Source organism: Lissotriton vulgaris, chromosome 9, assembly GCF_964263255.1.
Source record: "Lissotriton vulgaris chromosome 9, aLisVul1.2, whole genome shotgun sequence".
Taxonomy (NCBI): domain Eukaryota; kingdom Metazoa; phylum Chordata; class Amphibia; order Caudata; family Salamandridae; genus Lissotriton; species Lissotriton vulgaris.
Window position 1 is genome coordinate 1,213,307,201 of NC_141697.1, and position 14,917 is coordinate 1,213,322,117.

Here is a 14,917-nt window from a genome sequence, read left to right on the forward strand (position 1 = left end):
GGGGCGTGGCCTCAAGGGGGCGTGGCTAGCGAGCACGCCTGCGATGGCGGCCGCTGGATGTGAAACAAACAATTGCCGTAGCAGCGCTCAATCGGCTGCGTGGCAAGAAGGTAGAATGCCAATGATAGTCAGCTTTATGCAGGTTATTCAGTCAACACAGTAAAAACAATTTGTCACAAGTTTTAAAATATCGCGTACCTCCAGAACCCGGCTTCCGCCTCAGGTCTGGGATCAGATTTCTGTGGGTGTGTTTCAGAGCGGCGCTTATAAAGGGCAGGGGGCGTGGCCTCAAGGGGGCGTGGCTAGCGAGCACGCCTGCGATGGCGGCCGCTGGATGTGAAACAAACAATTGCCGTAGCAGCGCTCAATCGGCTGCGTGGCAAGAAGGTAGGATGCCAATGATAGTCAGCTTTATGCAGGTTATTCAGTCAACACAGTAAAAACAATTTGTCACAAGTATTAAAATATCGCGTACCTCCAGAACCCGGCTTCCGCCTCAGGTCTGGGATCTGATATCTGAGGCTTTTTTTGCGCATAATGTATGGAGGCACTTCGGGGGATTTTGTTTTTCCACCTCTCAGGAACCGATACTTGTTCACTTGCTAGTATTAAGCCTGTTAGAATATGTTGGGGATGAAAATTAAAAATGGACTGTATGTTGTAGCCAAAATGATGATAAGCTATAAGTTGTAATATGCAGCCACAAATAAAGAGATTAATAAAAAAAAAATTAAAAATTAGTGAGTCACATGCTTTTATACTATATCGAGCGACATTAGCAAGGTGACTTGCTCCTTCATTGGTATGGTTGCCATCAGGTATATCAGTCTCCTTAAGTTGGGAGCTGACCGTGGCCCTGGACTGGGTCCCTTATGAGAGGCCTGCAACCCCATTGCCCTTGCAGTTACTCACCACTTGCATCTTTTATGAGTGTTAAATTGTTAAAAGGAGTACAATGGCCTTGTTTAGACACTTGGGCCTCATTTATGAAAAGTGACGCATCGCTGCGTGAAAACAGCGATGCGTCACTTTTCACTACGCACTCCTTACGACATTCCTGATGCGTATTTAATGTATGACGCATCATGTCGCAAGGAGTTACAGATACGTCAGTATTTCTGACGTATCTGTAAGCGCAAAAGTGACGCATTGCTGGAGTGTGTCACAAAAGTGACGCGACTCCAGCAATGAGTCCTTTCACATGGGGAAAGCCCCATGTGAAAGGGCTTGCGTCAGTCTTATGCCTGCTGTGAGGCAGGCGCAAGATTTTGACGCAACAGCGTCCTAAAAGTGACGCAGTGAAATCTCATAGATTTCACTGCGTCACTATTACGAGGCTTTTTGCGGGGGAACGCCCACTCTGCATACATTATACCTGACGCAGGTATAATGTGGCGCAGGGGTTTAAAAAGTGACGCATCTACCTAGATGCGTCACTTTTTAAATATGGCGCAACGAGGCGCATTTTTTACACCGCTGGTGCGTCACAAAAAGTGACGCACCGGCGGCGCAAAACTGACGCAAGGCCTACATAAATAAGGCCCCTGGTTCATTCGCCGTATGGGCCCACACTCCCTGTCTCAACACAAAACCATGAGAGCAGACTCAAACATGGTGAGCTTGAGCCTACATCTAGTGTCTGAAGACCCCATAAGCCACAGGAGAGGGTAGGAACCACTTGACAGTGGTCTCCAGGAGATGTGCTATCCCGAGGTGCATTTAGACTGCTCTGTTCCCTCGTCCTATCGAAGCACTTTCTCTCGTCCTATCGAAGCACTTTCCCTGCTTATGTTGCATCCATTCCTGCTTATGTTGCATGTATCCACCTGAATAGAGACTCCAGGAGAACGGGTATCTGGTGGTGTCCTGAGGCTGATGCTTCAGCTCTACTTATGAAGCACCATTCCTAGCTTTGTTGCTGAGTGAAGGGTGGCCCACCTAACAGGAGTCTGCAGGAGATAAAGGGGCAGATCTAAAAGAAAATACTGAAGCGTGGCACAGCAAGCCCTTTGGTTGCGCCACGCTGCAGCACTTTCAGAGCACAGGAATGTGACATATTTACAAGAATATGTTGTATTGCTGTGCTCTCCCCTGCGCTGGCACACAAGCAGATGACAAGCACCGGCGCAGACACCCTTGCAGCATGTCGCAAGGATGCCTGCACCATGGGGATATTGTTTTTGTGCAGGTAGGGGCACCTTCCTGCTCAAAAACAATCCCTAAAGGCTTTTTCCTCTTTCAATGCGTGCTGTAGAATGCAGCACGCATCGAAAGAGGAAAAAACAAGGAGAAATGAGAAATGTCTCCTTGTTAGGCTTCCCTACGCTACCTCTAGGGTGGCATAGAATTCAGATGCGTCTCCAGATTTACGATTTCTCGTAAATAGGGAGATGTGTCTTGTTCCATGGGTGTTGCGTGGGAACACCCACAGCAACACCCATGGAACGCCCCTTCAACGCAAAGTGCTGTGTGTGAAGGGGCTGTATTTACAAGTAGGGGAAAAGTCACACAGAGTGGCTTTTCCTGTCCTTGTAAATATGGAGGAGCCCACTGTGCCACCAGAACGTCACAAAAAGTGGCGACTGGTGGCGCAGGGGGCTTGTAAATCTGCCCCGTAGTATCCAGTGGTAGCCTGAGGCTACGGCTTAACCTTGTCATATGGAGAGCCACCCAAACCTTTCCCACAGCACACACAGCGACACTCCTGACAGGAGTCTCCAGGAGATGCAGTGTCCAGAGGCACCCTAAGCCTGCAGATGTACCTTGCCTTTTGGAAGCACAGTCCCTACCTATGCCACGGTGTGCTGGGCAACCCACCTGACAGGAGTCGCCAGGAGATACGATATCCAGTGGCGCCGCTTACACCCCTCCATGACATCACTGCGCTCTGGGACGTGATGTTTTGCGCTGACAGTCCTTGGACAGCTTCCAGGCGCACTGTAGTAAAAACAAACAAAAAAACATGAACATCAAAATCCTTAGCACAAACATGTATTACACACAGGTGGCAAGGTAAGCGACATTTGTCAATCAATACTAACAAACCCCAAATAAAGTTACAACAATCTATATGTGAGCATGACATGCTCTCTATTTACTCCTGAACTTACACCAGCTCATAGAACAAGCTTTGTAAAAGGGGGTGTGGTCTTCAGCTTTGCCTTTGTACTACTGACACTCTCTTTGCCTCTGTTTAGCTTTATTCTCTTTAGGGACAGAAACACCACCAAAATCCTGGCATTAAAGGCGGGGTACTGCTATCTTTTCCATACCAGGGAAGTGACCACCATCTCCCGGAAGTACTTTCCTATTCTCTATTGTAGTCACAATCACAGTAGGAAGGGGCGGGTCTTCAGCGGGATGCATGTACCGATGAAGATTCTCGTCTTTCTGCAGGGATTGGCAGCTGCAATACATACTTAGAGAGAGCTCCCTGCAGTGATAGGTACCATAAAAGTGGTAGTAGCATCCTTCCTACAACCTTCTAAACATGTGCGCTTGCTGGTTTAGACTACCTTTGGAACTCAAAGCCGCTCCCTCGCTACCTTTAGAAAGGCCATGAAAATGTGGCTTTTCTCTCAGGACTAGGAGATGTTAGAGTATCTGGAAGGCTACCACTTTTGTAGCTGTATCTGTCTTTATAGCGCCAAGACGCCCCTGGGCAGGAGTTTGCACTTTATAAATCACTTTCATTCATTCATTCATCACTCCCACATGAAGCAAAGCAGTATTGCTTTAGGACAAGGGGAGCTGCAGGTCAGCTCCCCTTGTCCAAAAGCAATGCCGACTCCCGCAGGGGGAGCCCCAATGCCCCTGCGGTCCCCAACATAGGGCCAGGCCATGGGGGATGGGGTCTCTGGGACCGAATAAGGCATCAGGAGGGGGGCTGCGCATTACTGTTAGTTGGACATTTCACTCGTACAAAACCAGAGAACTTCGGCCGTTATAGTTAGTTATGTTAACTATAACTCGCGCCCCCGCAATGCACTGCTGATGACGTCACATATTACATCACTCATGACATTGTCAGTGACATCACTGATGACATCACTGATGAGATCTCAAATGACGAAATTGATGACATCATGCAGTAACTGATTTTTTTTAAAGTTTCATTTATATATATACGTCAAGGTATATTGAGGAATGAGTGGGTATATCAATGTCTGAATTGATAATTTAGTGGGTGGTGGGGACGCTGCTCATCCAGGGGCTTACAGGGAGGCCATGTTCTCCTGCATGAGGTAAAAAAGGGCAGAGTGCACCTGACTGGTTTGGGTGGCCCCAGAGGGCGAACCAAAAAGTCATTGCGCACTCAGAGGTGGGCACACCACTCCTCCCCTGCTGGCAGAGCAGCCCCGCCCACCCACCCACCTGCCCGTAACTAAACACAAAATGGAAATAACGGGAAGTTATTACCATTTTATGTTTCTGCTTCTCACACTGAGAGACAGCAGTGGGGCGACACTCCTCCGCCCTAGTGGAGGAGCCGCCTCTGGTAACGTCTGTATGTTTTCTATATAATTATTGGTATGTACGCGCTATCCAAGCTGATTATGGGCTGTAGAATGTGCAGTAACTTGCAGCCTGTTGTCCTTTAATGAATACCAGAAGAGCAATAAATACTCTACTATAAACGTTTTTTAAGAGATAACGACTGGATTTTCAGGATGAAAGTTCAGAAGGGGGTGGGGCGTTTGAGCAGCATTCTTTTTGTAGGTTCTCTTTACGACTTGCTTGGAGCAGTGCCCCAGTGGAAAAACACACTCTGGGCACCCACAAGTGGTCCAATGTTTCTGGTCTCCTGAATTTGCCCGTTCTGGAAACACCGGACCCATTTGTAACTTATTTGGATCCGCGCCTTGTACAACTGTAGCTGGATAGCAGCAGGGCCTGAGACTAGCTACACAAGGTGGCCAGCCCACCTCTTCCACTACCATGGGCTAGCCACCTATATCCCCTCATTCAAGCCACTGCCTGGCATGCAGCAGATGGCCTCCCAGCCTCCCTCTCTATCTGCCCTGCACCACCCTCTGACACCATTCACCACCTGTTAAATCAGGTGGTAAGAAGAAGGACCTGTTTGTTAGCTTGGGAGGGTGAATTCATCTGGAAAAGGCCCTGGTATTCCCACTTCTCTATAGTATTGTCAACTCATATAAAGTAAGTTGTAAGGTCAATTATTTTGTGCAGACATACCATCTGAACCCCTATATCCTTGCACCAAATAATTCGTAATAGGGCCTAGCTCTTTAAATGTGATTGCATTTGCAATTCTGCCTTTCAGACTGTCTGCTGGCCCTTGTGACGTCACAGCTTAACTGTGAAAGATCCTTAAAATAGAAAAACTGATGTCACTTTTACTTACCATAGATATGCAGTATCAAAAGCAGACCGTAATAGGGAAATTAGACTGAGTCACAGTATTGAGGCTGTGCAATGTAATATATATTTAAAAAGATTCTGTAAGGGTTAAAGGACGAAGTATTATGTATTACATTTTTCATTAACTACAGAGACATTAATTTCTTTAACTTTGCAGTTTATCCAGGGGTGTTTGACATGATGAAACCAAGCGCTAGTATTATTTATTCATACTTGGCATTAAGACAATTAATTAAATTGAATTCAACAGCGTTAGATTTTGATCCAGTTTTTCTAGTGACCACTAGGTGGCAGTAAAAGGCAGAAAACTGGTGTTGCTTTAAGTGGCTCTGTTTGGATGCACAGGAAATGACAAAACGCTGGGTTTTAAATAGGGCTCCCGGTTTTATGGCATTTTTTTGTGTAATTTCCATCTGTATTTATCCATATTTATTTCTTGGCAACTTTATCTGTATTTATCCATATTTATTTCTTGGCAACTTTATCTGTATTTATCCATATTTTTTATGGGTATTGTGAAAAAAGCTGAAACTGGTATATTTCCACATTAATTTACCCAATAAATATGGAGTCATGCTTGAATGCCTGCTAGGTTTTACTGATATGAGCACTCACAGAAGATAAATCAATGCACTTATATGCAAATATGCACATTTCAGTATCAGCCTTGTGCATATCTCCAGATGTTTAAGCTTCTTTACTAAAATACCTTTCATTTTTAACACCCTTACCTATCAATCAGTTATTTGCCTGGCAGTCATGACAAAGTGTATTTAGAATCATTCAAAAAGCACCCAACTTCCGTTTTAATTCACATAAAAAAAAATACAGACAAGAAAATAAATGGTTTTTGTCTGTATTTATCTGTAAAAATCTGTAAAAACGGAAATCAAAAAGAGGGAGCCTTAATTTTAAACACAGAAAGGGAGGAAAGCCACAAATAAGAGCAATGCAGCTGAGATTGATGCGAAAACCCTCAAATACTGAGCAAGGATTGGCTCTGTGTTGTATTGTATACCAAGCTATACGCAATAGACATGACCAGTGCTTCAGGTGGGCCGGGACTGAACGGCACTGAGTATTGTATTGTAATTGCATTTATATAGCACTTCCTACTCCTGATGAGGCGTCAAAGTGCTTTTTGAGCGAGTAGCACTCTACTCCGGAACCCATAAAGGATTAGTGTTGAATTAGTATAGTGAAATATGAAAGTCATTTGAGTGGTGGATAGAGTACCGCATCTTTTCAAGAAAAACGTAATACTTTCAATTGTAGAGTACCAGCTCTTCTCAGAAACAACTTCAGGTACTCTGGCACAGAGTACCTGCACTTCTATTTTTCCATTTCAAGGACTGGACATGACCGGTATATTAATGTCTATTCCCGGCCAGTATAAAAATTTGAAAAATCACCTAAAGCTGATAATTGTTTCCCTTATCACTACATACTTTAAACAGTAAATTTTAGAAGCAAGCACTTTAAAATGGCTCTAGATCTGCCCTACTGATCCCTGTCTGATAAAGTAAACAAAGACAGAGAGGCCTTTTTGAAAATGAATGCTGAAGATTTCTTTAAGGTTCTGTTTAAGTGTCATGCCCGGGGCTCTGCAGAAAAGTGAACAAACTGCCGGTGCTTTTTGCACATGGTTTGGGAATGAGATCTTCATCCACAGAGGCTGTGCACTCACAGTGAAAGGGTGAGTCCAGCTCTTATGACAAAGGAGAATTAAAAGTGGAGGACAAAAAGCCTGTGCTATAGTGCTAGATATTTGGAAAATGTTTAGAATAGAACAATTATTGTTTCAGAGGACAAGAAGAGGTCAGGATAGAGATTGCGAGTAATTGCATCTATGGAAGTGGTCTTCAAACTTTGTAATGCTGAGCTTCCCACCATGACTCATGTAAAAAAAATAAAAATCATAAGGACACCCCTTGAATAACTCACATATTTTCTCACACTAAAATCAGCAATTCTTCACAGTTCAAACATTACAGTTTTGGTTACTTAAATATTTTCTAACTGCAAATGCATGATTGCCAATATGTTCTTGGCAGACCAATCTCCCTAAAAGTGTAAAAATACCCACAGTGTGAGTAACTTTGAAGGGTATTTGATTCTTAACCACCCTCCCTCAAAACGTTTACATCTACAAGTTATGAGTGACAAAAATATTACTGATGGCCCATTACAGAGTGACTCATTGTTGTATTTCATTAAAAACACACAACACTGTGTTCAGCAATTTGCTTATCGTGGTCCCCTAGGGGCCTAATAAATGCTCCTCTTGGCCTGAGACTGGTTGCTCCCTTGAAATCAATTCAGCCACGCCCCCAGTGCAGCCACGCCCCAAAGCAGCCACGCCCCCAAATCAGCCACGCCCCCAATGCAGCCACGCCCCAAAGTCTGAAGTACTCTGATCCATGGAGATGTCTTGCCAGCTGATAGTGCAGAACACAATTCCACAGCTTTTCTTATTTTCTTTTAAAATTCCAGTTATTTTTATCCCAGAGCTAACGCAGATATTTGCTCTAATTTGAAAATCTCACCTTCAGAAAGAGCAATAAAGAGCCAATTTGTTCCGCGCGTAGATTAGTTCTTCTGGCCACAAGACCTACAACCAATTAAACTAAAAAAATTACCACGATCGGTGACCCTTTAAACTTTTGATATCAATAATGTGCTGCACTTTCAAGTGGTTTCACTATTCCATCCATGGCAAAGCCTAGTAACTGACTAGAAGGAATGAGATGTTTTGTTGAGCTAAAGATCCTGTTTGAAAAATTGTTACCCACTGGCAGTTCACCCAACACATATTAAGCCTTTCATTTGTGCCTCATTAAAGTTCAAACTCAGAGGAAATGTATTTTGCTTCATAAGAGATGAAAACAACCACAAGCTGCATTTTTGGGTGGGCGGAACCTACCATGATCTAAATAGGTACCAGTTCTCATAGGCGTAACCCCTAGAGCAAATCACAGCCGTTGAAACATGTATGTGTTAATAGAAAAGAATGGAAACTCACCCTCTTCCATAATTTAACAAAAGTGTTTTTGTCTGACTTCCAACATTCCAGATTGGTCTATGTCTTTTATTACAAAGGCAAAGGGTGGGGAAATGACATCCTGCATTGACTTCAGCCATGTGAATAGTGTTATAACTAAGAATCATTGTCTTTTTTTAAATCTGCCTTCTGTTGGATCAGGAGAGAGAGGCTCAGGGTGGATTACATAGGTGCCTATACCTTTGTCTCAGTTAAATTTGAATTTGATGGGGGACTACTTTTCATACAGGCTGGTGGTCGGCTCTGTAATTTATTGACAGTATTTCAAAATATTGAGTTTCAAGACCCCTTGGATGCCTGCATTAGTAACCATTTAGATGACTTCCTGTTCAACTCACCGTATGTTTTATCTCAAACATGTGAGAAAAGGAAAAATGTGTATTTCATAGGATACAAATTTCCTTCATTGGTTCTCGATTGTGAATTGAAGAAGTACCGCTTGCACTGGGCTGGCACCTCTACTTTTTTCACCACACTACAAGAAGTAGTGCATCGATCGTAACCAGCACCTTTCGTGCTTCCAGATCAATGAATTCACCAATCATTTTGCAGTTTATTTTCGGGTCCCATGCCCTTCTAGCTTCACTCTGTGGCCGGTAGATTAGCGCCTCTGCGCCTCTAAAAGGGATTCCTCTCCTTAAGTTGAGGTACGTAGATATCCCTATCTTTTCCAACCTCTCCCCCTACTTTGCCATCTTGACCCATTTAGGTACTTATATGTATCGCTCCTCACTATTACCATTTTTTATATTTCCTTTACTTTTGTTGAATTCAGGTAAACGTTACCTGCGCACAAAATGGTGGGCCCCATCCCCAAGGAGTATGGCATATTGATAGATAGACTGGAACTGGACATTTCTTTGGTGATCAAATGATGCCATGTCACTAGGGATCTGTGTTCTCGGATCAGGGCTTTCTTTTACAAGCCATTGCATTCTGGTCATTGTAGTCCAAAAGGTTCTAATGAGTACAACTTATGAATGGAGGGCTTTGGTCAATGAAAGCCCAGCACTGGAGAAGGGATGCCTCTGTAAATTTGACCCACATGTTATTTGAGGCATTGACAGATGTGTCAGAGGAACATGCCTTGAGAGACTGCAGTACTTACGTGTCCGGCCTGTGATGGAAGAGGGTGCCCCAGTCTGCCGCAGGAACTGGGGGTACAGGGTGATGACATATTCAGTGTTGGGGAGCAGGTCGCTGAGCGTGTCGGAAACAGCACTTCCAACCAGGGATTTCTCCTCCGTCTGAGCATCTCCTTTGGTGGCAGCAAAAACAGAAAGAGGAAATATTCGTTAGCAAATCGTGGCATTAGGGCTGGTACAGAGTCAATCGCATCCGAGAAGCATCGACTACAATAGAGAGCTTCCATAACCTAATATTTTCCGTGAACCCCAGATCCACTCCCTACATTCTCAAAAGCCAAGAGGTGATCAAGTTTGCATTAAGCCACTTTCTAAATATACTCCCTCCATCACACTCTCCCTTCAATCACTTTAAAAATTATGTAATAACATATGGAAGGCTTCCTTTGAAGCATCTCCTACATACAGGCCTGGGTCCCTCCACACCACTAGTGCGCTTTGTCAATTCTGAAGACAAGCACTTGCCTCTGCCAGCACTTGCCAGGAGAGGCGGATTCCCTCCCTTGTGTGCAGCATTCAGTGCCTGGCCTGGTTTGCAATTTGTACCAAATATTTGCGAACTGCCGGCTCAGGCATCAGCCCTAAAATCTTTTTCCAGGCAAATATCGCTAAGAAGTTGCAGCATCTCAATGTTGTCTTCAGTGCTCGTTATGTTATTGACATTTGTATAAAGCAGTGTGCCATTACAAGGGCCTCACACCTTAGTGAATCTGTGAAAAGATCTCCGGGCAACTAGCGAATGATTGGGTGTGGACGTGTTCTATGGCGATTTTAAGCTCTCGCGGGTGCTCCACATACACCAAAGCAAATATTTCTGGTGCCTTATGCTGTAATTTCATGCCACCACTAAGTGGAGCTCTAAGACTGCTAACTCAAGTTTCCTCTGGCAAACTGGTACTGGCTGTTGGACATGTTTTTGGGCAGCCTTGCAGGGAAAAAGGGGTCCAAAGTGGGGCAACTAGGAGGAAACCACATCAAAAATTTAAGTTCTGATCGTACCACATTAGGTGTAGTCTGTGCCAAAAGGATACTTGGGTAGCTTTTCTAAAGTGTTTTTTACCTGATTGATTTTTGTGGCAAAAATAACTCTGAAACGGCAGTGGTGTTGGGTTCATACAATACCCTCCACTTGGGCAAGACAGAGGTGAATACAAATACATACCCTGGTATTTGGGCAAAGGGGGACACACATTGACCCGGCACGTGAGCAGGGTTGAGAAATACATAAAGTCCTGGCACTTGGCAAAATGAGGTTTAAAAAAATTTGCATAGGGCCCCATCCTCCATCGCGCAAGGTGGGGTGGATAAAGAGATATGCTGCCAGACCTGGGTAAGGCTAGGGGGTATAGGTTTGTTAGAACCCTTCAACCTTGGCGAAGGCTGGAATACACACCACACCTGCACCTTGGTGAGGCTTACGTAAATAAAAGCTTCTATCCCTTCGACCTTGGGCAAGGTGGGAGTTAAGTCTCACAAAGGCCTCCTCCCCCACTTAGTAAGGGTGGGGGTGCACAAAATCAGAGAAGCTAGAAATGTTAATTTTACAATCGCACCTTATGTTTGTGACTACTGGGAGAGATTAAACTATACACACTCTGAACTCACTAAAACAAGTATGGGAGCTTACTTATAGCATGCTTGACTCTGGAATAAGTTTGGTGTAAAAAATATACGCTGCTGCCCTTTGTGGGACACACGATGGCCCTGATTATGGGAAAGAGCTCTAAAAATGCCCCCACCCTTTAGTAAGCCGCAGGACAAAGAACCCCCTCCTGCCCTTACGTAAGCAGGTGGGTCAAAGACATCCTGCACTTTGGCCAAGGTGAAAGTGCTTTCATACACCAGCTCCATTCTTTTCGCAAGGTGCATGCATAGATAAAATACATGACGGGGGAGGGGGTAATACATAGCACCCAGCAGCAAAACTTGGAAAATGCTTCTGGTTCGCAAACGTAAGACTATTTCCATATGTTGCTGCTAGTTCACGGTACAAGGACCCCTATCGTGGAATACCATGCCTTTACACATTAGGCTTTCATGCAACAGAAAGCTGAACATGTATTTGTAAGGACTCCGTAAGGTAGTGAGTGAAGTATAAACTTTAAAAAAAAAGATTTTGTAAACTTTACCTATACTTTACCACAAGGAAATCTCCACCACTGTCTCAGAGACATTCGCCTACATGTGAAAAGTTACAAGTAGTAACTTTATATTCATAAATTAGACTCCAAATCCAAAATCTAGGGGTTGGGGACATGTAAGTCTACCTTTTTGAGTAACTTTACACTCATAACAATTTTTTTGCCTAAAGTAGCAAAGTTACTCACAAGTGTAGGAGTAAACTTACACATGTAGATTTATTCACGTGTAAGTTTACCTTTGTGAATAGGCCGCTTCATTTGCAAACATCTTGAGGGATTGAAAAAATTACTTACTATAACCCCACCCTTGGAAAACTCAAAAATGAGTGATGGGTTTTAAGAAGAAAATGGAACATGAGGGAAAACACTGGTAGAAACTGAGGTGCTACTTTGACAGATAGAAGAGGGTGCCAAGAAGAGTACAGAATCTCAAAAATGTGTAAGAGGACTACCTTGATAACTAGAAGCATTCCCTTAATATGAGGATCTTTAGTTGGCCGGTATTGGAGACGTGTTGGCTCTCAGAGGCATGACTGAGTCCTTCTTAAGACAAAAAGTGGGCTCAAAGAACAGGTGGGAGGTCCCTAAAATGTTAGAAAGTGTTGAGGTCACCAATGAGAAATTCCTTGTTGGAGATGGGCTCCAAGAGTTCGAGGGTGAAATTTCCAAACCAATAAAAAAGAGTAAATTTAAATAAACAAAATGACCCCAAAATTACAGAAATCCAAAAGTTTTAATTAAATATGCACCAAAAGGCACAAAGTGCCAACCGCCGTTATCTGGTCGCACTAGACCGAGTCAAAGTCAAAAGTTAAGACAGACCACAATGGATCACCGGTCAGATACAAAGATAGGTTTGTCCTGGATGAACGTTTACTTCAGGAGTAGAAAATTTCATGGTGGAAAGGTGGTTGTCAATGAGTCGTCGGTGCGGCAGGCTGGATCCAAAGCAGGGTTCAGCAACAGTGGACCACTGGAGAGCGAGGTCCTGGTGCAATCATCGACAAAGGGCGGGAAAGCTCCCTGCGGGCGAAGTCCGAGATCTATGCCCAAGAAGGCCTTGACGTCTATGGGATGATGCTCAGTGTCAGTCCTGATGAAGTCGTCTACGTTTGGCCTTAGAAACTTTACTGGAAGTCAGATCTCCTTCAGTGGGGCAAACCAGAAAGCTGAGGATGACCAGCGATTTAACATCAGCTGGTGCAGCTTTGACAGCTATCCCGATCCCCGTCAGTTCTCCAGGCAAAAAGTTGGGGAAAGTTTCTGACTCCCAGCCTTTGCAGCATTGACATGAGGAGTGAACTCTAACACTAGGCTAGAATCCAGGACCTGGTGGGCAGCACTTGGGGGGTAGGACTCACTCCAACAGAGGCTAGCAGCAAGGTCCAGAGCAGGTCCATTTGGAACTGTTCAGCTGTGTAGTTGCAGGAAGAGAGGCCTCTGGAACTTGCTGTGTCCCAGTAGCTCAAACAGGACGGCAGCCAACTGACCATTAGAGCCGCTTCTGGGGTCCTAGGTTCAAAGCAGGTGGGTTTAGTCCTTCTTCGGATTCTTCAGACAGTATGACAGCCCTTCTTCTGATTCTCCACAGGTCCAGGAGTGTTCTGAGGTGGGTACAAGAGATGCCACATTTCTGCCCAGTGTCTGCCTGTGGTTGGGAGAACTCCTGGCCACATCCTAACCAGTAGGGTAAACATTCCCATGGACGACCCTACACACTAAAACCTTTTTTCCCCTGGTCAGAGCTCTCATTGCCCATCCCGGAGTGTGGCTATGATAAGCCAGGTGGCACTGTACACTGGCAGAAAGGCCCCTTTTGGCTTAGGCAGAAAATTTAAATTTTCGAAAAGTGTCATTTCAAAAATCCATACTAATATAATAAAGAGAGAGCCCAAACCTTTGAGGTGGGTAATCTCAGGAACCACAGCACCAATCACAACACCCAATACAGCGTTGGAAAGGGCAGTTGCAGCAGGAGGACATAGGCTATGCAGACGCCCGCCATATACATTATAAAGGTAAAAGAACCGTGCCAGCAAAGTAATCCCTTGTGGGCGTGTCTGCGTTGTGCTGTAGGCGTGTGCTGGGGCTTGACAAACGCTGGGGGCGTGTTGTACATTCCGCCCTTCATGCCATGTCTCATATCGTGTGCTAATCCCACCGGCTCCCTTTAAATACCCCTGCACCCCATAATCATAACCCACCCTTACTCCTTAAAATACCCCAACACCCTTAAACACTAACCCATCTTAACCCTATAAATATATCCTGTACCCCAAAACCCAAACCTACCCTTAAACCCTAAAAATACCCCTGTACCTCAAAAACCAAACCTACCCCTGAACCCTAAAAATACCCCTGTGCCCCAAAACACAAACCTAGCCCTGAACCCTAAAAATACCCCTGTACCCCAAAACACAAACCTAGCCCTGAACCCTAAAAATAACCCTGTACCCCAATACCCAAACCTACCCCTGAACCCTAAAATACCCCTGTACCCAAAAATCCAAACCTAGCCCTGAAACCTAAAAATACCCCTGTACCCCAAAACCCAAACCTAGCCCTGAACCCTTAAAATACTCCTGTACCCCAAAACCCAAACCTACCCCTGAACCCTAAAAATACCCCTATACCCCAAAACCCAAACCTAGCCCAGAACCCTAAAAATACCCCTGTACCCCAAAACCCATACCTATCCCTAAACCCTAAAACTAACCCTGTACCCCATAACCCAAAACGATACCTGAGCCCTTAAAATACCCAAACACCCCAAAACATATCCCTCAGTACCCCAAAACATATACCCCTATCCCATACTTACCTTATCCAAACATTAAATAAAAACATGCTTTTACCATTCATGCATTTACAACGAATTTCGTTGTAAATGTTTGCGTGGTAAATGCATATAAAATGTAATGCCATGCGTTATAATGGCATTTCGGAGTCATGGTACTTTCGTAATGAAAGTATGCATAGTGATGGTATGCGGAAAGTAAATTGCGGAATAATGGGTGTTTACCCTCCCACGGTAAGTACATTGGTGGCACGGCGGCCCACATCTCCAGCAACATACTCATATTTTTTCACCACCGATTGAAAAATGCACAGGTCTCTCTCATTGATGGCCAGCACTGACATACACTTTAAACGCACCTCCCGCCACAAGTTCTAGAATTGCGAAC

The 14,917-nt window shown here is 44.5% G+C and overlaps 1 protein-coding gene across 1 annotated transcript in view; it reads right to left on the reverse strand.

Moving 5' to 3' along the window:
• The window catches only part of LOC147693061 (collagen alpha-1(VII) chain-like), a 398,052-nt gene that overhangs the window by 226,804 nt on the left and 156,331 nt on the right, over positions 1–14,917 (reverse strand). The window contains exons 10-11 of the mRNA XM_086939575.1: positions 9,555–9,704; positions 2,818–2,937 (exon numbers count right to left, since the gene is read on the reverse strand). Of these exons, the coding sequence (XP_086795701.1) occupies positions 2,818–2,937; positions 9,555–9,704 (270 nt within the window). The remainder of the gene's footprint in view (positions 1–2,817; positions 2,938–9,554; positions 9,705–14,917) is intronic.